Below are 23,676 nucleotides of genomic sequence, written 5' to 3' on the forward strand. Positions count from 1 at the left end.
CACCCCTTCTTTTCCATAGATCAGCTCCCAGGGCAAGAGAGGAGCACACAGAGCAGCCAAAGCCATGCTGGCAGCTTTGTATTCCCGGTGTACTCATGGCTGGGATGGCCCTCATGAGGTGCCAGCTGCCCCAGGGAGCTAAAATCCTTAAAGATTTCAGGCTGGTGGAGTCACAGAATCACAGGAGAGTCAGGGCTGGAAGAGGCCTTTGGAGATCTTCTAGGACAGTCCCACTGGCAGGCAGCTTCACCTAGAGCAGGTTACACAGGAATGCAGCCAGGTGGGGTTTTGAATCCAGAGTTATGACTCCGGAATCATGGGAGGGAGACTCCACAAACCCCCTGTGCACACTGTTCCATTTGCCACCCTCAAACAAGTTCTTCCTCAAACCAACAGAGTCCTCTTGGACCAACCCATATCTCATTCCCAGCAGTGCAGTCCTTAGACGGGCTCTGTTTCTGGCAGTGCTTTGTTTCTGGCAGTACCTTGTTTCTGGCAGTGCCTTTCCCATCCCCAGGATCTGAAGCAGCCCACGAGGGGAGATGCAGTCCCTACACCCATTCCATGTGGGAATGCCTCAGGGAATCTAAATAAAAGGCACCAGAAACACCTGCTGAAGGGCTGGTGTTTGCAGAACAGCTCTGGTGAGATGTCTGTGCTTTTGCAGTCAGGGTGGTGCCCGAGGTGGGGCTACATGGCATTCTGTTGTATTGTATTTACCAATACTGCAGAATGGGACATGCCTTGGCTTGTCTGGCCGTGCTGCTGAACCAAATAGCAGCAGCTGTGGTGTTTCACCCCAGAGACACCTTTGGCTAGCTGTGAGTTGCACTGGGCACGTTGAGGCAAGTCCAGGCATGCCGGAGCTCCGGTGGAGGCAGGATGGAGCTTCCTCCTGTGGAGGCTCTGCTCTTCAGGTTCCCTGGGCCGGAGAAGCTTTAAGGCGATGGTGAAGGAAGGAGTCAGTTCTGATGGAGGGTTTCAATCCAGAGCTTTTATTCTGGCCCACAGGCCTCTGAATCCAGCAACAGCTCCAACAGAACTCCCAGACCGCGTGGTTGCCCGTCCTTTTACCCAGGGAAGGGGAGCAGGGAAGGGATGGTGGACCACAAACCAGGTACGGGAGAGGAGGTCTCAAGGGACAAAGGACACCTGGATGGCCCAATGCCCCCCAGGGGTGGAGGGCACCTTTTGAATCTGCCCAATCACTCAACGCCCTTCTGGAATTCCAGGATTGACAGACAGTGCCCAGCAGGGGTCTGGGTGGGGGAAGGAGAGGTGATTGACACACTTGGGAGGGAAACTTCAGGGAGAAAGCCAGGGTAACTGAGGCAAACCATGGCATCACACCACAACACTGTTGCATGGATGGATTTTTCCAGATGGATACCCTCGGGAGGAGATCGTCTATCGCTGGAGACGCTACTCCATCGAGGTCTCTGACCAGCGCACCTGGAGGCTCTACCAGTTCGACTTCACAGGGCTGAGGAACACTTCGGAAGTCCTCAGGACTGGGGCAGGTGAGGCAAGGGGAGGCAGCCCGCAGGAGCACCACTGTGCTGGAGACCTGGTGAGAGGCAAAGCAGTGGGGAAGGAAGGTCACAACAGCATGGCCTGAGAAAAAAGCTAAAAAATGAAGGGATGGATCTTGGCTAGAGGCTGCAGAAGTGATAGAGATGAAGGGTGAGGGGAAGGTGGAGCAAGGAGAGACCAGAACTATTGACATCTGTGAACTGTGGGGTGACAATGCTGATGTGAATGAAGCTATCCCTAACTGAAGGGTCAGGAAGGAGACAAGAGAGAACTTAAATGCCCTCTTGTTCAGTGTGTGCACACTGTGTAATCTCTGGGTGATGCTTATGATTGGAACGGGGGTGGAGAAATCAGAACTTGCAGGTCTCAATCTTTCCTTCTGTAAACTCATGTTAGGCTGATGAACACCTGAACTGTGCTTTAAGAGACAGGGACAAGGCTGCATGTGTGAAGAAACTAAATAATGGAGGCCCTTCAGCTCCTCCTCCTCCTCCTCATAATAGCTCACATCCCCTTTCCTTCCCACTGACAACTGAGGAAAGCCTCTGGATTCCTGAAGGTGGGGTGAGCTCATAGTTTTCAGCCCTCTGAAACAGCCAGGAGCAGTGCTTCTCCCACTCTTCAGGAAGCTGCTGCTCTCAACAGTGGCAGCCATGGTAGAAAGGCAGCACAAACTGGGACAAGAATTGAAAGTGTCTTGAATGCACCAGTGGCCCTCTGATGTTTGTAATTCTCTTTTTTTGGTAATTGCTTGCAAGTTCCATGTTAACCCCAGAGCTGTCAGGTGGCTTTTTTCCAATACTTACTGTGAGCCTCTGAAAAAAGGAAGAGCCGCCACTGTAAGTTGCCAAATGAGCAATTAGGATGTACAGCACCACATGCCTTTTCCAGAGGCAGAACCAGACTCTCAGTGGAAGTGATTGAAGGACACCTCCTTTGTCACAGCTCAGGTAGTTCGTTAGCAAGCCAGGCCATGCAGCCTGTTACAGCCAAAGAGCTTCTCTAGAAAAGAACCCTCACAGCAATCAGCTGAAGATAAATGCTGTCTGCAGTTCCTTCCCTGAAACTTTTCCAAACTGTATGCTTTTCAGTGTCCTTAGCCAGGCCAGTACAAATGCAGCCTGGTGGCCATATGGAGAGCCAGGCAAACAGCCAGTTGGGCAACCACAAAGTCAGCTCTTAAATTAGTCAGAAAGACATCAAGCAGGACAGCTACAGAGGCAACCATGTAGCCACAGAATCCACTAGTAAGAAAACCAGAGTCGCCAAACCTAGTCAGCCAGCCACGTGAAGTTAACAATCTGGGCAGCTACAAAACCAGATGGACAGGCACTTAAAGCCTCATCAGAAACTCCAAATTCTGAAACTCTGCTGATTTTTCTTTTTTTTTAGGAAGCCTCATGTTGTGATGCCAATGTCTGTTGCTTTTTCCTAGGGGAGTACATGGTGATGACAGTTTCTTTTGACCTAAGCAGACGTATGGGTTACTTTGCCATTCAGACCTACATTCCCTGCATCCTGACTGTTGTTCTTTCCTGGGTTTCCTTCTGGATCAAGAGAGACTCTACGCCAGCCAGGACATCGCTGGGTAAGAGACAGCATGATGCATGTCTGATGCTTGTCAAACTCTGCCAGGCAAGAAAACTGGCAGTGTTGGACTACAAAATCTCCTGAAGCACTTTCCCATTTTCTGGCATTTTTGAGCTTACCAGAGAATATTCCACTCCTTCAGCTACATGTGTGTAACACTCCACAGCTCAACCAAATCTCCAGCTGTGCTGGCATGAGCTGCTGGATTGCCTCAGGAGAGCACCTCATTCTCATGGCTTCATCTGAAACCCTAGCACAGCCTTTTCTGTGGGAAATCTAGGACTTTTGAATAATTGATTAATATTATTAAGTAGAAGCCATTTATTGTTTACATTATACATATATTTATAGATTTTATAAACTACTAAGTACACACTTTTTGATTGGTGCTTTTGTCTTGTTCATTCGTTTTCTGTTTGTATTTCTTGGAGTATATGATTGGTTACAGCCTAGGTGTCTTACAGGCTTCTGTTATCCAGTTCTTGTGGTCTTGGTATTTGGTTTCTCAGCCTCTTCTTTCTTAATCTAGCACAATTTTTGTTCTAAATAGTCTTGACAAATTCTTGAGGTTTTGATAGCAAACTTAGAAGTAGGCTGGCTGGTGCACACTATGGCCTAACCCTTGCAAATACATTGCAACACTTTTCCAAGCTGACAATGGGATATTCTCATGCACCAAAAGGGAGAGAAAGGGGCTGAGCTGTGGCATTGCAGTGCTGCCCAAAGGGCTCCTGTCACATGCACATTTTCCATGTTTCCTCACAATTTCTCAAGGCTTCTGTGTAAGATTGCTGACAGGAAGGTTGTAGGGTTAATGGGCAAAGTTGCTTGGCTGCATCCACAGGACCCCAGGCTCTGGCAGGAGCTGGAAGCCCTGTAGGTACAACCTTTTTCTGTCCGTCACCCCATAGGACCCAGAGAATGACAACAGCTCTGCCTATTGTTTAGATTTTCTCAGCAAACTGCAGTGGCTCCTTGAAGCAGGAGAGACATTTCTGTTGATTGAATGCTGCTCTGATGGGTGCTGGGGACATCTTTGCAGTCTTTAGTACTTTTTGGCTGTGTCTGCATTTTGCAACAAGCTGTGATTCCCAGTGCTGTCCTTCCTATCAGCCCCGCTGACTTTGTCTTTAATTGGAGGTAGCATTCCCAACCCTGCCTGCAGGTCTCTGTGGGGATGGAGAGGAGAGGAGGGGCCATCAGCTATTCAGAGCCCATCCATGATGGCCATGTCTCCCCACCTCCCTCTCAAAATTAATTAGTTTGGTGCTCATGGAGGGAGGAGGAGGAGGAGGAGGAGGAGGAGGAGGAGGGTGTCATTTCCAATGAAGGTGAGGGTGTGCCGTAGTCTGTGGCTGGTAAAGGAATGAACAGCAAGAGGAAAATGTGCACGGCTCTAGTGACTGCCTCAAAAAACAAAGGAAAGTTTCCCCAGGAGAGGGGCCCCTCTCTGTGGAAAGGGACTACAGCCATGAAGAATAATGTATTCTCTCCACAGCCCCTGTTGTACTTAATACAAATGATCCCCAGCACATTTCGAGCCTGCCAGCCTACTTTAGGGAGATGTAAACTGGACAACTGGACCAGTTCCACTGGCACTCCAAAAACATGGGAAGTCACATCACATCTGCTAATGCAAGTACGGCAGGAAAACATGAAAACCTTTTGCCATGCTCACCCCCAGAGCCACTGAGGTGACCTCAGGAAAGGGTGCCAGGTGGATTTAGGTGGATGCTAGAGAAGGAGAAACAGGTGGACTTCCTGCTTCTTCCCCTGAAAATCATCCTGAAATCATCCTGAAAATCAGTGGATGAGATCACAGGACCAGCTCCTGTAGCTGATCCTTTGTTGGCTCCTGACACTTCATCTCTGGAAGCAGAAACGTGAGCACTGCTGCTCCTGCAAAAACAATTGCAAGCCCCACTCATGTCAAAAGAAATTCTTTATCACCTCCTACGCACTTGCCCTCTGCATCAAGGAACGGATAGATTGTGAAGAGCTGTCTCTGAAGAATAGCCAGGAGCAGATTTGAAATTTATGGAATCAGACCAAGGAAATAAAGGGAACCTTTGGTTGGTATCTACTACAGGGCAGGCTGATGACCAGGGAGCAGAACAGCACTGGTAGATTTTTCAGGACATTTTCCAAAGAGCACAAGAGCTCTCAATTCCCCGGTGTAAAAAATCAGGAAAGGAAGGCAAGAGACCAGCATGGATGTGTCAAGAGCTTCTGGTCAGAAGGAAATGCACAGGCAGTGGAAGCAGGGCCAGGTATCCAGGAAGGAGTACAGGGACAATCCCAGTTGTGTAGGAATGGGATTAGGGATGCAGAACATACTAACACAGGCTTCTTCAGGTTTGTCAGCCCAAAACGGAAGGTCAAAGCAAGTTGAATACAACTGGAAAACTGGTAAAAATTGATGAGAAGGAGGTTGAGGTACTTTTTTGCCTCGGTCTTCACTGGCAGCCTCATTCCCCACATTCCGCAGTGGGTGGACTGCAAGACAGGGACTGGAGCAGCAGAGTTCCTCTCACTGCAAGAGAAGATCAGCTTTGAGACCACCTGAAGAACCTGAACATCCATAAGTGTATGGGACCTGACAAGGTACATCCCAGTGTACGGCTGATGTGGTTTCCAAGCCTTGAAAAGTCATGGTAGTAACCAGAAAAGAGGAAATATTGCACCCATTTTTTCGAAGGGTAGATAGGAGGACCTCAGGAACTACAGACCTATCAGCCTCCCCTCTGTGCCTGGAAAGATCATGGAACAGATCCTTCTAGAAGCTGTGCTGAGGCACATGAAGGACAGGAGGTGAGGGCAAGCCCTGCCTGACCAGCCCAGCCTCATGTAGAGTCTGAGTTTCCTGCTCATTTGCCAGTCCACATCGATGGTCCGTGTGATACCTGAGTTTTGAACATCATTATTTTTCATAGAGCATTGTCAGAGGGTTCCTCAAGACCAGAGTCTGGCTGAGCATAGCCAAAATGGGACGAGACAACCAGAGTAGAGGGAAAATGGGGGTGTTCTGAGGGGTTGGAGAAGACAGATGTACTCCTTGTCAGTACTTAGGCCAGCTGTCTTCTCTCTCAGGTATCACGACTGTGCTCACCATGACCACCCTGAGCACCATCTCCCGCAAGCACCTCCCCCGTGTTTCCTACATCACAGCCATGGACCTCTTCGTCTCTGTGTGCTTCATCTTCGTCTTCGCCGCTCTCATGGAGTACGCCACGCTCAACTACCTGGTGGGAAATAAGAAACCACTGGAGCACAGCCACAGGAAAGCCAGGCTGGTAGGTCACAGGAGCCAGCAGAGGTGGATGCTGTTACTACCCCAGGCTATGTAAAAATATCCTTCCTGAGCCTGCATTGGAAACCGCTGATGTGGTTTAGGGCCTGACCCATACTGAGTTCACCAAGTCTTGAGTCCACTCTGCGTGCTGGGTCTGAGAGGTCAGACACAACCAGAAAAAGCAGCTGAGGCTCCCTTAAAACAAGGAAGCCCCTGTCAGAGCCAGGTACGCTGTGCTCTCTTCAGAATTGCTGGAGAGCTCATCAGAACAGTTTAGAATGACTCACATGACTGAATGTAAATGACACTTTAAAACACCTGTATCAGTTTGATCTCTGGATTACAGAGGTATCTCAGGTCATGGAGATGCAGTAACTGACTTTTCTTTGTGGTCTTCCATCAGAAGACCTTAGTGTAAGGGTAGTGAGCCCATGTTGGTCATCATTTTCTTCATCCTAATCCTCTGTCGTGAGAACTGCCCTAGCTCACGGCAGGTACTTCTGGCACATGAACTGAAAGAGGCCTCTCACCTGGGGCAGACATGAAACAGAAAAAGACATATCTCTTCTGGGCCAGGCTCATTTCCCAGCACATCCCCCATACCCCACCCTCATATCCCAGGGTGGACAGAGCTCTTCCATGAGGCTCATGATGGGCCAAGAGGAGCCACACACAGCCTTTCCCCAGCTTTTCTCCAGTAACAGGCAGCAACCAGCAGACACATCTGGGCTGTGTGCTGTGTCTTCAGAGACAGCTGAGCTCAGGGAAATGAGGGAAGAGGCCAGAACAGATCGAACAGGTCGTGTTCCTGCACTGACTATTATTGGCACAGATGGGCAATCAGTGCAATCAGACCTTTGCTGAGTAGCACTGTGCCCTGGGGTACCAGGGAGAACACTCACAGTCATGCAGGGAGCTGCCAGTTCCCCAAACATGGTGATTCACAACCAGGTGCAGAGACTGGGAATGATCAGTCATCCCCCTCCTTTGAACTGCACCCATGATGATCTGATCTACTGCCAGCTGGGCGGGGTTGGTGTCCAGAACACGTTTTGCTGCCTTTTCCTCCCCTTTAACCTGCCTGCCTCTGCCCCTCACAGCCACCTGCCGGTGCACAGGTGATGCCAACCTTCACCACCATCAACATCAACCACATCATGCACTGGCCCCCAGAGATAGAGGAGGATGAGGATGACGAGCCCGGCTCCCCGTGCCTGGAGGGAAAGGAGTGTGAGAGGTTCTTTTGCTGCATCGAGGACTGTCAGACAGGAATGTGGCGGGAGGGGCGGGTCCGCATCCACATATCCCGCCTGGACTCCTACTCCCGCGTCTTCTTCCCCACCGCCTTCCTGCTCTTCAACATCGTCTACTGGATTGCCTATCTCTATCTCTAGCCCTTCTTTGTCCTCAGCTGGAATGGACAGGGCACCAGCAAGAGGGGCTTCTCGAGGAGCATAGAGAACAGCATCTCTCCTGCTGTAGTCATCTGTCAGTCTGAGCAACCCGACCTGGTGATTCCCTCTTCCTGCTCTCTCATCTCTTCTGAGAAGAACCAAACAGCTTTTTTTTTAGCCTTCTAACATGTCTTTTTAGAGAATCTACCCTTCCCCAGACAGCCCTCTCTCCAACACCACCAGCATTGTACTCCTTGTAAGATTACCCAAAAACATCCTATTGCCATCTCAAGCATTAGGGATTTTGTCAAAAAAAAAAAAAAAACCACAAAAAAAACCACCTTAATGCATTTCATTTTTCCATCCAGTCCTCCTCTAAAATTTCAAGGGAAGTGATGGGAAATGGAGTTTTCTGCATAGTTATTAAGACTGCAAAGGAAATAAAATACATCTTACAACTCCTGCACCACTTCCACCAGAACAGACTTTGTGGGGTACTAGAAGCTCGGCAAGGTCAGAAGGAAATAGTGTGGACAAGGACAGCAGTGCAGTTTTCCCACAGTAGCTGGGCTTGGCTAAAACATTTTGGGCCTGCCCAGACATCTGATGGTGGCACTGACGAGGATGGAGTTGCTGCAAGCCTCCCCCAGCTCCCCGCAGAGTATCTATGAAGCATTCCTCACGGATCACTCCAGGACACCCTCCCACTGAGGCACTGCTGATTCCCACCCGATGGTGATGAAAAGCACTTCCAAGCTGGAAGGGCCCACCTGCCTTACTGGAGCAGGCTCTTCAGGGCCCACAGTGACATTCCTGCTGTGTGACCAGGCTTTGCAGTAGCCAAAAGAGGGAGGAAGTCCTTGTGAGAAGGGCCGGAAGAAGCCTCCTGAGTGTGTTGTGAGGTAGTTCTCTTTGGCCTGTCTCACATGGGCTGTGAATCACAGAGAGGCAGTGCTGTCCCAGCAGTGACACTCGCTGATGCCATCAGGTCTGTGCTGGGTGGTTGGTGCCAACCTGAGGAAGGGGTATAGGAAAGGGAACACACAGCTTCCAGTGCATTCCTGCAGCTCGGATGTGTTCCCTTCTTTATTTTTTTTCATAATTGCATAAAACAAGAGTTTTCACTCTAACTGGATGGCCCCTCCCAGTTGCCATCATCACTTGGCCTGTTTCCTCATAAAATCAGGAAATGGAGTGAGTTGTCCTTGATGGATTTTAAGAAGGACAAACGTAGTGAGATGGTCCCGTCTTAAAGAGATGGAGAAATGCATTACACAGTTTCAGCTGGGGAGAAGCTGCGTAATAAAGAGGAAACTCAGGCCCAAGGTCCATAATGTGTCAACTGGCTGCCTCCCCATTTACACCAGCCGCTGTTGTGGCCCACAGCATGATTGTGAAAAGCAGTGGGCCGTTAATAGTTACTTACTGTGTAAATTAGAAACAAAAAGATCTCTTTTTAAAAACAGCATGTCTTAGAAAAAAATTAGAACTTAAAAGGCTTGTCAGGAGAAGGAAGCCAGCATGGCTGCAGAGGAAAAGTTAGGAATGGCTGGCTCACAGGACAGCTAACAGGGGCAGGAGGTTTTATATGTTCTTGGAGAGCAATTTGGTCTGGTTTAAAGATGGATTTTGACACTGTTAAATCTGATCTGAATAATGAAGTGTCATGTTTAATTCATTCACAAATGCAGCCTTACCTGGGTTCCATATGAACAGCTAGAGCATCTTATTAAGTATACAATAGTACAACACTCAGCTAAGTATAACCTAATGGGGTCAGACCAGCAGAGCTCTGAAAGGGGAAATTGTGCCTGTCTAACCTGTTACAGTTCTTTTAAAATACCAAGGAAGAGATAAAGGTTACTCAGAAGCATAATTTGCTTAGCTACTCCGACAGCTTTTGAAAGGGAGGAAAGAAATTGTGGCGGGCGGTTCTAACTGAGGAAATTGATTTAGCAAAAGAATTATTAAGGAGGTTCTAATTAGAGGAAATTAACTGAGGAGAGGGGGGAAAAAAAGAATTGTTAAGGAGGCTCTAATTAGAGGAAATTAATGTTTTAGAGAGAAAGACACAGAGAGGGAGAAGTCTAAGAAAAGAATCAAAACAACTTGCAGACAAGGGAAGCTGCTGGGTGACAGTGCCGACTCCCAGCCAAGCTGGCTGATGTTCTGCTCCCAGTAGCAAAGCGTTATTACATGTAGCAACAGAAAAACCTCCTATGACTCAGCCCTACACCGACAGGGAGCTGGATTAAACAGGGTCCTGTGATCTCTTTGGGGAGCCAAAAGGAAAGAGCATCCTGGATTGAAACTGGCTCACACGACAGGCTCTGAGTGAAGCACGTCCTCACATTTGGGAAGGCAGCTGTCGGGGCTGTGTGGGAGGGGACGCCCCGGTGGCAAGCCAGGGTCTGTGCCAGATACCTCCTCAACAGGATGGTGGCTGGAACGGTGTGCAGGCAGTGCAGGCTGCACCGAGCACAGGGAGCAAAATGTGGAAGGGAAAAATTAACAGCCCTGTGCAATGGAGCACCAACAGCTGCAATTTGCTGCAGCTTCGAAGCTCTTGGTGAACACAAACGATTATCATGGGCACTGGAGAACAGACCTGAGCCCTGAGAGCAGCAACTTGTTGAAATTAGACCTTTTACAAAATCAGCCAGGAAAGAAGTGGGGTGTACAAAAACCTAAGAGGACAAAGTAGACTTGAAAGATTGTAAGATTTCACCAAAAAAAGATAAAGCCAACACACACCTAGGTAATTTAACCAATGATGGAGGATTTGACAGAGGAAAATAGTCTAGCGTGGGCTGGAGCACAAGGAAGCTGATTACTAAGGCTGGGGAAGGAGGAGGGAGGGGGCTTTTTGGCTTAGGGAAGTCTGTGCCCATCATCCATAGCACAATAAATAAAGGCATGCACAAATTCAATCATGTTTTTAATTTTCTATAGTATCAAAAAAAAAAAAAAAAAGGGGAAAAAAAAAAAAGGAAAGCTAAGAAAAGCCAAAAAGAAAAATCTGCCATTCTTTTGGAATTACTTTGCAAGGCTCCAATTTCCTTATAGAATGGTTTTCCAGCTATCAGGAGGGGACCCAGGGCACAGAGACATCCAGTAGCTGTGAGTTGCCCTGCTCAGCATGGCCCTGGGAGTCTCTCTGTCTATGCCCTCCTAGGCTGGCATTAGACTCAGACCAAACCCATGGGCTGAGCTGTGCTGCTCTAGCAGGGAGGACAGAGGCACCAGGGCTGCTGCTAAGCACTCGGGTTGCTTCAAACACCTGAGTGGCTGTGCTGCCTCCTCCTCTCAGGGGGGTTTCGACATTCTCCCCGTCCCAGGAATTTGGTGAAGGAGTTTCATGCTGTCAGCCTCACAGCCAAGTGGGCACTGGGCTTTCCCTCACCTCCTGCCTCCCCTTCCCAGGGAGCAGCAAGTTCCATTCTCCCCCCTGCACATCCCCCTGCCGTGGTGAAGACAAACACACCCCAGGGCAGCAGGACCAGGGCAGTGACCTGTCCCTCTGTGCTGGGCATGGTGAGGCCACTGCTCAGCTCCTGGCGTCAGTTTTGAAAGGTCTGGAGCACAAGTCTGATGAGAGGAAGCTGAGGGAGCTGGGAAAGGGGCTCAGCCTGGAGAAAAGGTGGCTCAGGAGAGACCATATTGCTCTCTACATCTCCCTGGCAGGAGGGTGTGATGAGGTGTGGGTCAGTCTCTTCTCCCAGATAACAAGAAATAGGATACGAGAAAACATACTCTAGTTGTGCCAGGGCAGGTTTAGGTTGTATATTGGGGAGAAATTCTCCATTGGAAGGGTGGTCAGGCTGTGGACCAGGCTGCTCCGGGAAGTGGTGGAGTCACCATCCCTGGAAGTGTTTAAAAGATGTGGAGATGTGGCACCTGGGGAGATGGTTTAATGGAGCTCTTGGCAGTGTTAGATTTACATTTGGACACAATGATCATAAAAGGTCTTTTCCAATCTAAATGATTCTGTGATTCTATCACTCTACTATCCTCATATCTGATGATGGGGACTGGAAATTACGATCTCAGCATTTGTGTCTTGTGGCCTTTGTTTGGAATATAAAAGGAAATCAGGAAGAAGGTTGATTTTTCATTTCTCTGCCTCCAGTTCCTATTCTTCCCCTCCAAATTATGCCACATAAGGAACCATTTTTAGCCTGTATGCTCTTCAGGACAGGGGTTCTGCTACTGTGTGTTTGTACAAGGGCTGGCACTCTGGGGCTTGGTCCTTAACTGAGATTTCTGGATGCTTCTTATTATACATAATAAACAACATTATACACTGCCCATCCTTACCACTGTCTGTCTACGCCTTGTAAGAGGGGTAAAAATTGTCCCCTGGCCCCCTTCTGATGGGGTTACTGGAGCTGGTTAATTTATTTATTTCCAGAGAAAACTATCCTGTTGCAAAGTAGGGGAAAATGTCACTGATATTTCTGATGGGTGGTGGATATTTTTGGGCTTGTTTTTCTTTAAGGAGGGTGGAAGTTGCTTCAAGTCAGTGCTGCTGAGGAGCAGTCTCAGCCATTTGAAGTCATTATCTGTAAAGCAGGAGAAGGCCTCGCTTGTTCCCCTCACTCTGTTGCCATTGTAAATAAAATAACTGATGTTTCCCGCAGTGTCGTGGGGTGGAGGGGGTTTGGCAGTAATATTTGGTGGAGTTTATTTCAGCCTTTCTGTATTTCCATTCATGCTGGTGACTTTTGGAGCGATCACAACCCAAAGGACAGCCCCAGCTCTGGAGGAGGCCTCGCTCAACAGCCGCACTCTTGTCCCTGGGCCCACACAGCCACATCTGTGGCACTTCAACCTTTTAAACATTTTATCCCCCTTTCTTCCCCGCTTTTGAGTGCCAGTGGGGGTGTTGTTATTTACCACTGAGGCACAGGGAGGGAAGGTGCTGCTTTCTGAGTGCCCTGGGGCAGAGGCCCCTGGCTTGGCGCCAGCCCACAGATGGAGCACCTCCACCTCTCCCTGGCACACTGTGCATCCCTCCGGGATTCAGCAGCTCCCAAAATGTTAAAAACATGAGGTCATGAAGGGGGAGGGAAGGGGAGAAGAGAAAGTTATATTAAGTCGTTACTTTTTATATTCCTAATATACATTCATTATAATTTGTCTTCCTCTTAATGCCTCAGATTTGTAGGCCTTGGGAAGACTGAATTGAAGGAGAATGAGAGTGGCCAAAAATGTTCCAAGCTGTGTGCCTCAGGGTAAGGGGGGAGACACCAGCACTCCTGCCTGCATGGGTTGGGATGGGAGCTGCCTCCCCTCATGGAGAAATAGCCCCATCACCCAACACAACCTCTGGCAGCCCATGAAGGGCAGGAGGCACCTGCTGGGAAGGGCTGGGGTAGAACATGCCTTACCTCCCAGTGTTGCCATCAGAGTGGGTGAGGAAACCCAGGAACCCAGGGGAAATGCACTGTTGCCTGCAGACCTCCAATTAAAAAAAAAAAAAAAAAAGGGAAAAAATTATTTCTTCTATTGTTTTATTTTTTAAAGGATTCTGCATGAGAAAATTGACTCAATTTTCTGCCAGGAGGGCTCTCAGGTCTTTCAGGTTGGTTTTCTGTTGTTGTTGATGCTTGACACGATTTTACCCCTCTCTACTTGTTTTTTCCCCTTCTACCCACATCTTCCTTTCTACACAGAAAATGTAAATAATAGAGTCTGGGCCCTCTCTGTCCCAGCCACACTTCTGGCACGATCTGAGCCTCTCTGAGAGTAAGAACAATGCAGGATGGAGGAGAGCTGGGAAGCCTCAATAGTTGCTCTGAGCAGGTCGGCATAGCAACATCTCCAGGGAGAGCGCTCCATGGGGTAATTTCCATTCCCTTTAAAGCCCACTTGGGCTGCTGGAGTGGTATAAAAGGGACTCAGAAAAAGCCTGTTAATTAGTATTAGCAGCTTCAGGAACATCAAGCCACAGTGCTCTGAGGTGAGCCATTTATCTAAGAGAACTCAAGGCTCTTGACTGCCTCCTTCACAAGGCTCAGCATACCACATGTCAAGGCAGACAACTTTGAAATCGGATGGCAGAGCCATCTATGAGGGAAGGGCCCCACCCTGGCTGCTGAATGGCTCTGCAGCCCCTCTCCTGTGCTCACACCATCCTTTGCTGGGCTCAAGAGGCACGGACCCATCTCTTCAACACAAATTGCAAGGGGTGTGAAACCCACAGGGCGTGTGCTGCATGCCCCTGGGTGAGGTTTCGGGATGATGCACGTGCCATGGATGTCTGAAGAGCCCCGAGAGAAAGCAGCCACTGTGGACAGGAGGTGACAGCCATGGGTGTCACCATGCTCTTTCATGGACTCCTTGGAAAAAGAAGGCAGGGACATTTTCACAGCTGCTGGGATATGACTTTTATTCAGTTGCCATAAGGTTCCTGCCTTTCATCATTCTGCTGCATGAAAGGCCCAAGGAAGGTGATAAGTCTGTAAAAATGAAACCCATCTTTGCAGCAGCCTGTATCACACACATGGGCAAAAACAGGCTGTAGGGAAAGGTTGAGTCATTGCCAGGCTGCCATTGGGCTGATTTGCATCTCTGGAGTGTTACTGACCCTGACAAACCTCCTCGGGAACTTTTGCTGCCACCTCCCCTTGCCAAATGTGTGGTGAAACACAGATGTCTCCCTCACATTATTCTGCTTCCCTGGGTGTTTTCACCTCCTCAGGGTAAAACACTACCTGAATCAGAGATGAGCTGAAGGCAGAGCTGCCCATCTGGGACTGGAGTACCAGTTTCCTGGTATAGATCACTCTTCCTGGAGAAATAACTTTAGGTCTGGTCAAAAAATACCCATGGCAGCAATTCAGTCCTTCACACTGCAATCTGGTTTTCAAGATCATGCAGTCCAGGCTGCTGGCAGGCATGCTCTCAGCTGTGCCCATCAGAAAGGAAAAAGTCCTTTGCCATATTGACTGCTGGGCCAGGTTCAGGCAGCTCTGAAACACATTTTAAGGCAGAAAGGGGCCTATAGTCTCCTCCCATTCTAGCCACAGAAACTCCCAGTAACCTCAAAGAATATATATAGCAGCAGAACCTCACCAGGCCAGAAAGACAGGGAATCCCTGCCCAAGAGTTTACAGTCAGCGTCTTGAAAATGCTCAGTATCTGCTGTGGTCCTTGCCATGAGGACATTCCATGAGGAACGTCCTTCACCTCCTGTCACAGCCAGGCCCCCCCAGCATCCAACAGACATCAGGAGCTCAGGGAAGGAAGTCAAGACAAGAAGTGAGAAGGAAATGCTGGAGTGAGGATTTTTAGTCAGCCAGAACTATCACACCTCAAAATAACAGGTACAATAACAATTCTAGGTGACTGAATGTCTGAGTAAGATCACACATTGGCCAAAAAGGTAGAAAAACAGAACTGAAGAATAGTTTGGGCTAGGCGGAATCTTTAAATTCAAACTAGTCCAACCTCCTTGCAACGAGCAGGGAGGAGCAATGTTCATCTAGATCAGGTTGCTCAGAGCCTCAGAACCTGACCTTGGATGTTTTCAGAGATGGGGCTTCTACCTGAGCAGCCTATGCCAGGTTTTCACCACTCTCATTATTAAAAAAATTGTCCTCGTGCCTAGTCTGAACTCACCATCTTTTAGTTTAAAACCATTATTCCTTGTCCCATTTTGGCACTAAACCAAAGAGCAAAAGGAGCTGCACAGCCCCTGTACCCCCTCTGCCCAGCACCACAGGGATATTAAAGCCTAACAGCCGAGTGGAAGAGCATGCTGAGTTCATTCAGGCATTTCTCATTAGTTTCCCATGACTTCTCAATATCCTGCTACTCAATATATTCATCTGGCAGCAAATTAGAGATGAGGGAAAAGCGTCTCTCCCTAAGTCATCCAGAGAACACAAAACGACGAAGCAAAATCATCACAGACAAGGAAACTTCTTGTGAGTCATCATCTTCCCTCCTTCCCCTCTCCCTTTGCAGCACTGCTGACAGCCCCAGGATTGCTCCATGAAGCCTGGAACCAGAAGGTACCATTCCTGCTTTTTTTGGCTTTCAATTCACATAAGAAAAGGAAGAAAGCAGCAATTGGATCTTTGTGTCTCTACTTCAGACACCTTGTACATGCTCTGCTGAGATTGATGGCCCAGTTATGCCAAATCCGTGACATAAATTAACTGTCCCTTTCCCACCATGCCCAATAAGATCTTACCCACCCACCATCCCCAAAAAAAGGAACACCAAACCGACAAAAGAAACAAACCCAAACAAATGGATTCATCAAAGAGAACACCAGAGCAGTTGTGATCGGTGCAGAACAATCCAGGGGTGCTACACATAAAAGGAAGGAAAATGGTCTCATGTCTGCAGAACAAAATAAATGCTTTTGTCAAATCTTCAGATCTGTGTGTTCAAACTGCAAGGCAATTTCAGTGGCATTGGTTTTGCTGTATCCTACCACATATTTCAAATTATAGCTTGATCATCAACTTTCACTGCTCAAAAAGGAAGACAAAAACTTGCTCTAGGCTGCTGTATTTTAAAGAACCATTTCTGATTTCTTTGGCCAAATTTTCAGAACAAATACATTTGTCCTTGAGATACTTTTTATTTGATCTGCATTGATATTCACAAAGTAACCCACTTCTCCCTGGCTGAAGGGACTGAAATGTTTGCTCCAGAGACTTCAGATAAGCCATTAATAAATGTTGCTGGGTTTAGGGGTTATAGGGTCACCATTCCTTGTGGACCTATAGGTGGCCAACATTCCTACAGTGTTTGGCACCTGAATTCAAATTCACTGCCGGTGTATATGTATATATTAGGGGAAAACTTGGCAGGTTGAATTTATCCCCATCTTTCATTAGCTAAAGCAATAGAAATACCTAGTTTGGAACTCTTGGAATCCAGAAGTGCAGAAAACTGAGTTTACACACACCATCCCACCTGTGAAAAGAGGGATGAAGAGAAGTGAGGTCCAGGAAGGGAACACCATGAGCTCAGCTCATCCCTGGTGTCTGCCACCTCCTTTCTGCTCTGTGGCTCCCTACACTGAGGCCACTGCCCTTCAAACTGAAAAATCTATGTTGTGTGATGTGCAAAAACAATTCAAACACACAGGAGGCTGCTCACCTGTTTGTTTCTAAGCCACATCCACACACAAGACCACTTGTTGACACCAAGTACCTCTTGCAGTGACAGCTTTCACCTGCTGATTGTCCCAGCTCCTCTCCAGGGGGGTTGGTTTTTCTAATGACTCTTGAAAATACCAAGCCAGGAGGAGAGACCTGGAGTGCTGGAGCTCTGGAATTTATGGACCATGCTGGCTTTTACCATTTTGGGCCAGCCAGAAGTCCAGGGTCTCCAGGAGCAGTGTCCTAAGGGAGCAGAAATCCATTTGGCTGATACCAGAGTTTGCAGGAAGAAGGGAGAAAAGCAGATGTGACTTTAGAAGAGGTTTTACTCCAGAAGGCAGCTGATGCCTGCAGGTAAGACACCTGACCTCACATGTAGTTCATGACTTTGGATGGAACGAGCACAGAGGGGAAAAAATAAATTAAAAAATAGATTTTCGGCCACCTAAAAATGTGTTGGAACAAAAACAACTTCTCACTGTGATCAGATTCTAGAGCAAAGCCAGAGCTCTCCTCAGAAGATCAGATTCTTTGTTGGTGGCCTAAAACAGCCTCTGTGAGGATAAAGCACAAGGACCTCACTTTCAAGCAATTAAAAGGCCTCCTGACCCCAAGCCACCCATTGCTGTAACATTTCCCAAACCCAGGCCTGGCCCTACACAGTCCCACTGCATGGAGACAGGTGAAAATTGGTCTCCTTCCCCAGCAATCCTACTGTTCTCCCTCACTGGGCCCCAGAAAATGACATTATAGCCATGCTGCATTCAGACATCCACTACAGATGACCCCCAAGGGGTCTCAAGTGAAGAGGAAATAAATAGACAGAGGCACCTTGCTTTTCCCCATACAATCCAGGGCAGCCAGGACACAGCCAAGCTTTTCCTGAACCCTGAAATGGGAGAGGATCCCTGGCAGGACCCTCATCTCCTCATCTCAGGGATGGCTTATTGCATGGGCAGATTATTCTACTGCAAATTTTATCTTAGCTAAAACTGGAAAAAGTAATCAAGGCAAATGTAACAGCTCAGAAGGAATCAGAGTAGGATTAGACATTTATATGAATAAGAATAGCTTCTGCACTTTGACTTGCTGTGATAAAAATAATAAGAACCTCAGTTTTCACGCTCCAGGGCAGAAAAATGATCTCTGAACAAGGTGTTAGAAATAAATTTCCTCTCACAACAGTGGTCCCTAACTGCCCAGGCCACAGCAGAGGATCTAGGGATGTGTGGTAGCCACTGCTAGAGACACAGCTGGCTGGGAGCCCCTGGGCTTGCTCAGGAGCTGCTGCAGCCCCGAGAGCACGAGAGGGGTTGCAGTTTTCAGAAGTAAATGAAGCAAGGCCATCACTCCCTTTTCTCTTTGCATTTCCTTGCTAAATCCCAGTCCACACCAAATGAAGACCAGTGAGTTTGTGCACTGGATTCCAGGGATCACCTCACTTTCTCTGGCATGTTTCACTGCAGAGATGGATCACTGCCACCCCTCGCCTCCTCCTCCTCCTCCCAGGCTGAGCCTTTAAGTGGTAATGGCCTTAGCTGATTAATAAACTGGCTTGAGACTGCTGATCTCTTTGGACCATTAAACCTTTCCCCAGCGACTCCTCATTAATCCCTCCAAAAGTCCTCCTAGATGAGGTTGTTGTTAGCACCATCAATCCTTTTTAAGGCCTCAATTTGCAGAGGAAAGGAGCAGGGAAGTGCGGGAAAGGGTGCATTTGTCAGGGGAGCCATCTGTTCCCCGGGTTATGGGCAGCTAAGGCAGAGCTCAGTGCCTGCTCCCAGGTGAGGGCTGTCCTGAGCAGCACACACCATCCACCACAGGGCAGGACAGCACTGCACCAGGCATCTGGGGGATTAAGGAAGGCCAGGAGAAAAAGCTGGCTTTTTTTTTTTTTTTCCTTAATTGCAGTGCCTTTGGCTGGGGCCAGAAGGTTCCAGCACATGTGGTCACCGATGAGCTCCTGCTGATATCTGCAGAGATGCTTTCAAATAAACAGGTCTGGGACAGCAACCACCCACAGCACTGCTACCTATAGACCTGAGCAATCCTCCTCGTCTTAGCTCCTCTTTCTGATTATTAAAACAGCCACATCTTCGGCCAGAAGACTTGATTTGCCTTAATTCCTCTGGAAAGTGGAATTTCAACCACCCAGACCCTAGCCCCCTCACTTTCAGCCTCTTCCCTCATTGTCAGCACACTACCTCTGATTGTCTTTCCTTAGCTCTTCCAGGACTTTCTCACATCCTTAAATCTCATTACTTTGAGCCATGCTTAGGGGCTTGGAAGGAGGATGGTGGCAGTAGAGGTGCTGAACTGTCCCCACCACTGACTGTGGTAGCATGGAAATCACATTTGCAAAACCACAGCCCAAGGTTTCTGCATTTTAACCTAAAACCTCACAGCTATTTTTTCCCCTCCCCTGTGTCTGAAAAGTTGCAACTTTTGAACTCTGGGTTTTATGTCCATATGAGCTTTTCAAATGAATGTTTTAAGATCAGGATTTATAGATATGAGGTCATATAAGCCTGTCAGCTGGAACCAAGCTACAATTGTGGCTGCACACAGAGCAAACTGTGCCACTGCATATTGCACTGCTGTTAAAAACCCACTGGAGTGGCCACAGAAGGGAGGGGAAGGAGGGAGGGATGATGCTGGTACAAAAACTGTGAACAGCAGTTTCCTTCTGGAGCCACTTGTGGGAGGGATGGCTGCCCAGTGTTCAGGCAACATCAGAGAAAACAGCTTCAAAGCTGAAACTGGTACCCTTGATTTAAGCATGATGCCATTGCTCCCAAAGTGTTGGAACCCAGGGCACAGGGGATGTTCCTCGCCTGTCCTGAGAAGTCCTGACCCCCAGGAGAACACTGCTTTTAACCTTCCTCCATGGAGAAAGTTGCCAAGACTTTGGGAGGGATTGTAATCTACGAGTGTGTGAAATAGACAGTGGCACAGTTTATCACAGCGTGAACAACTCAGAGTTTTGGGGTTTTAGTATGGAGGTGGATAGAAGACAAGATGGAGGATTTTGGGCATTGTCTGATCTCCTTCTTACTCTTCATCTGCTCCATTTTCTGCAGTGTTGGGGGCACAGGGTGACTGGTTAGAAAGAGCCCCAATGCAGATGTTGTGTGAACAGACAAATAATTAGTTATTGGTAGAAAGGTAGAAAAAAAAATACATTCCAAGAGTTAAGTGGACAAAATAGTTTTAAAAGACCTTGAACCTGTGTGTCTTGTGACTTTTTTGGTGCCTTTCCCTTTGTGTGCTAAGTCTGGTATGTAGACAGCGTGCTGAACTGCTGATAAAGAGAAAAATAAACAACAACCTGAAGACCAAAAAACCAAAAGTTCGGTTTGTCTCTCAGTCCTGGCACAGAACTTTTTAGAGGTGTCCCCATCAGGGGATCCTGGGGGGGTTCACACCAAATCATGTCCAAGAGGGGCAATGAGAGGGAAAACCCCTGGCATGGAACAGCCTGGAAAAGGATTTCCCCGTGCTTGGCCAAAGAGCTGATCAGTGCTCTGCTCCTGATTAGACTTCCCACGTCTCTGTGCTTCATTGCCAGCTATGATTTGGAAATGACCGTATCAGTTCTGTGATGTTGGAGTTCTGGGTGTTGAGAATTTTAGACTTTTTTTGCTAACAAACTCTAACTCCCAAGAAAACACTACATTTAGCCTAAAACCATAGAGAAAACTTCCAAAGTTAATTAATAACACTAAGATTACAAGTGTGTAGTTAATTAAAAGTGTGTAATATCACAAAGTAGAAAACTTAAAGTTTTGGAATATAATAATATATAAAACTAAAATAAAAATTTTAAAGCAGTAACTAATATTTCCTCTTCACCTTCTTCTTCATAAATTTAAGTAATTTTTTGTAATTAAACAAAAAAGTCCACATTACAAACTTTGAGTAATTAATTATTAAATTAAAAATAAAAAGAATTTAAGTATCATTTCTTAATTAAATTATCTGACCTTAAAAAACCTTATTTTAAAAAATAGTAAACCATTTTATAACTTATTAGTAAAATACTATAAAACTCACAACTTATAAATAAAAGATAATAAGCACCTAAATCTAAACACAAACAATTGTATCAAATACCTTCAATCCCAATCTCAACAAGAAAAAAAAAAAAAAAACACACAAAAAAAACCCAAAAGAACCAGTGTGAGCTTCTTCTGCCACAGAACACATGTTACCATTAACAAGCAAAACCTCTCCACATCCTTATCAGAGGGCTGGATCTGTTCCTTCACAGCCAGCACAGCCCATGTCCTGCATGAATGAATCACCAGGTGAATGTGAACAGGAGTTTTCAGAGGCCATGGTGGCTTTGGCAATGGTTTGGTTGGTTCTGAGCTCACCATGTATAGCCAGCAACAGCTGGACTCCACGGGGGGAAAAAGGAAACAACCACACACACATGCAAAAATCATCAGTCAGGCTCCTTTTAAATGATTAATGCAGTGCACGAAGAAAGGCTTTTCAGCTCTCAAATCTTCACATGATTATATAAACCTTAACTCCTTGCAGCTTCCGAGGACCTGTGTTTGTTTGTGGGCATTAACAGCTGCTGTGGTGCTATAAATAGAGCAGAGAGTGAGGATCTCATGGGGAAACAGAAGAAACCCCAAATTGCTCAAGTCATTTAAACATTCAGGGAGATAAAACACTGCAGAGAGGTTCTGGAGTGAGCAGTGCTCAAGGGAGGGAGGGGTTACAGCCACCACAAAAGTCGTTTCTGCTCTCCTGGGTCCATACTATTAATTATGGTTATTAATTATTTATGATGTTGCATATAAATAAGTAATAATTAGTGAAATAATCACCTCAGACACTGAAATCATAGAATCACAGAATTATTTGGGTTGGGAGGGACCTTAAAGATGATCTAGTCCAACCCCTCTGCCATGGGCAGGGACACTTTTCACCAGACCAGGTTGCTCCAAGCCCCATCCAGCCTGGCCTTGAATGCTTCCAGGGATGGGACAGCCACAGCTTCTCTGGGCACCCTGTGCCAGGGCTTCACCACCCTCACAGGGAACAATTTCTTCCTCAAATCTAATCTAAACCTGCCCTCTGTCAGTTTAAAGCCATTACCCTTTGTCCCATCACTAAAAATCCTTGTCCAAATTCCCTCTCAAGCTCTTTTGGAGCCCCTTTAGTCTCCCTTGAGCGCTCCCTTCTCCAGGCTGACCAATGTGGTCCTACTCCCTGTTCCCCAGCCCTCTCTCTGTCCAGGGAGAACCTCCATGTGACCCCAAACTCATCCCTTGAGGATGGCTTCCCCCAAATCCACTGCCCATTTCTGTGCTGGTGACCCCCATGGGCTGTCCCAGGAGTGCTCACATTTGCAGCAGGATGCTGTGATTTCTCCCTCTCTTCTCCCTGGCTGTGGACACCACGGCCCAAGAGACATCTGAGAATGGAGGACATTGCACTGATCTGAGAGGTTTTGTTTCATCTTATAGGGCTTCACAATCAATTACCTTCCTCAGTGAGGAGTGACCGCACAGAGGCCACTTCCCATCCCACAGCCTCCCACCTCCATCCACCCATCAGGTAAATCAGGAGGACAGGAGTGCCCAACCCCCCTCCAGCCCCTCACCTCTCCATCCCATCAACTGGCACCTCATGCACAAGGATTCAACTCCACCAAAATTTAACATATTTTGCAATGCCCACACCCTGAAGAAACACCGGCCAACTCACACCATCAAAGAAACAACACTGAAACCCAAGAGTCAGCTCTCCTTCTCCACATCCAGCCTCTCTCCCCCTGCCAGGCAGGTCCCAGCTGCTGCTCACAACACCCAGGCCCTGGGGGTGACCCGGCAGGTGACACTGCCCAGCCTCCTGGGGACTTGCGTAATGGGGAAGTGTCAGAGATTAGAGACAAGAGAGCAGCGGCTGCAATATAAAAGCAAACTGAATAATTAAAGAGAGGAGCTGTTCCTCGCAGAGAACAAAATGAAAGAGTTGTGTGATTTGAGCAGAAGTGACCTTTACACTTCATTACAAGGAGGTGGCGTCCTTATAGGGTTATTAATATTTCCAGCTGAATTAGCTTGGGTTAAAAATGGCTCAAAGGAATGAAGAAGGGAGGGAGAGTGAACAAAAATATATCATTCTGTCTTTTTCTCCTCCTCTTTGCTTTTTACTTTTCTCTTTTTTTTTATTATTTTTAATTTGTTGACTTGAAAGCAGAAGGGGCTGAGTGGCCATCAGAAACAAGGCTTCATTAGAAACAGGGAGAGCTGCAGGGTGAGCTGGCTGAGGGATCTTCCCTCCACCCTGGCTGTGCTTCAGAAGAAGCCTGTGGTGCCTCTGTGCCTGTTTCCACATTCACACCCAGGGCACAGAGGGGGTTGTCACTCACCGAGCTGCAGAGACGTCACAGAACTGTCATTCAGGTGGCTTTGAGCCAGCAGTGGAGCTCTGACATGGAGTCAGTAGGATCTTCTAGAGCAGACATGCTCCTGTGGTTACTGCTCACCACCCTGTGGGCCAAATTATTCCCCCTGCCCCAAAACATCAGTGTGGAAATGGACAACGCTGCTCAGCACATGTGAACCCAGCCTGACACAAAGGACAGACAAACACCCTCCCTCCCAAACAGAGGCAGAGCCACGGCCTCCATCAAGGCTATTTTAGCAGAGGGCAGACCACAGAAATCCCGCAGAAAATAGAGCTGCTTCAGTTCTGTAGTTTCATCCAGAAGTTCATACACAAA

The 23,676-nt window shown here is 47.6% G+C and overlaps 1 protein-coding gene and 1 long non-coding RNA gene across 3 annotated transcripts in view; one reads left to right on the forward strand and one right to left on the reverse strand.

Moving 5' to 3' along the window:
- The window catches only part of LOC121346485 (gamma-aminobutyric acid receptor subunit gamma-4), a 33,266-nt gene extending 25,354 nt beyond the window's left edge, over positions 1-7,912 (forward strand). The window contains exons 6-9 of the mRNA XM_041424346.1: positions 1,383-1,520; positions 2,969-3,121; positions 6,214-6,416; positions 7,516-7,912. Of these exons, the coding sequence (XP_041280280.1) occupies positions 1,383-1,520; positions 2,969-3,121; positions 6,214-6,416; positions 7,516-7,809 (788 nt within the window). The 3' untranslated portion in view covers positions 7,810-7,912. The remainder of the gene's footprint in view (positions 1-1,382; positions 1,521-2,968; positions 3,122-6,213; positions 6,417-7,515) is intronic.
- Positions 1,460-22,734, reverse strand: LOC121346486. 2 transcript variants are annotated; one of them, XR_005954084.1, is made up of 3 exons: positions 22,656-22,734; positions 13,200-13,262; positions 1,460-1,567 (listed from the first exon to the last, which is right to left on the reverse strand). It is a non-coding gene; the product is annotated as an uncharacterized LOC121346486 (long non-coding RNA). The 2 variants fall into 2 exon arrangements; XR_005954083.1 differs by having other exon boundaries at positions 13,200-13,270.
- Between the last annotated feature and the right edge of the window lie 942 nt (positions 22,735-23,676).

Source organism: Onychostruthus taczanowskii, unplaced genomic scaffold (genome assembly GCF_017590055.1).
Source record: "Onychostruthus taczanowskii isolate IOZ18803 unplaced genomic scaffold, ASM1759005v1 scaffold81, whole genome shotgun sequence".
NCBI lineage: Eukaryota > Metazoa > Chordata > Aves > Passeriformes > Passeridae > Onychostruthus > Onychostruthus taczanowskii.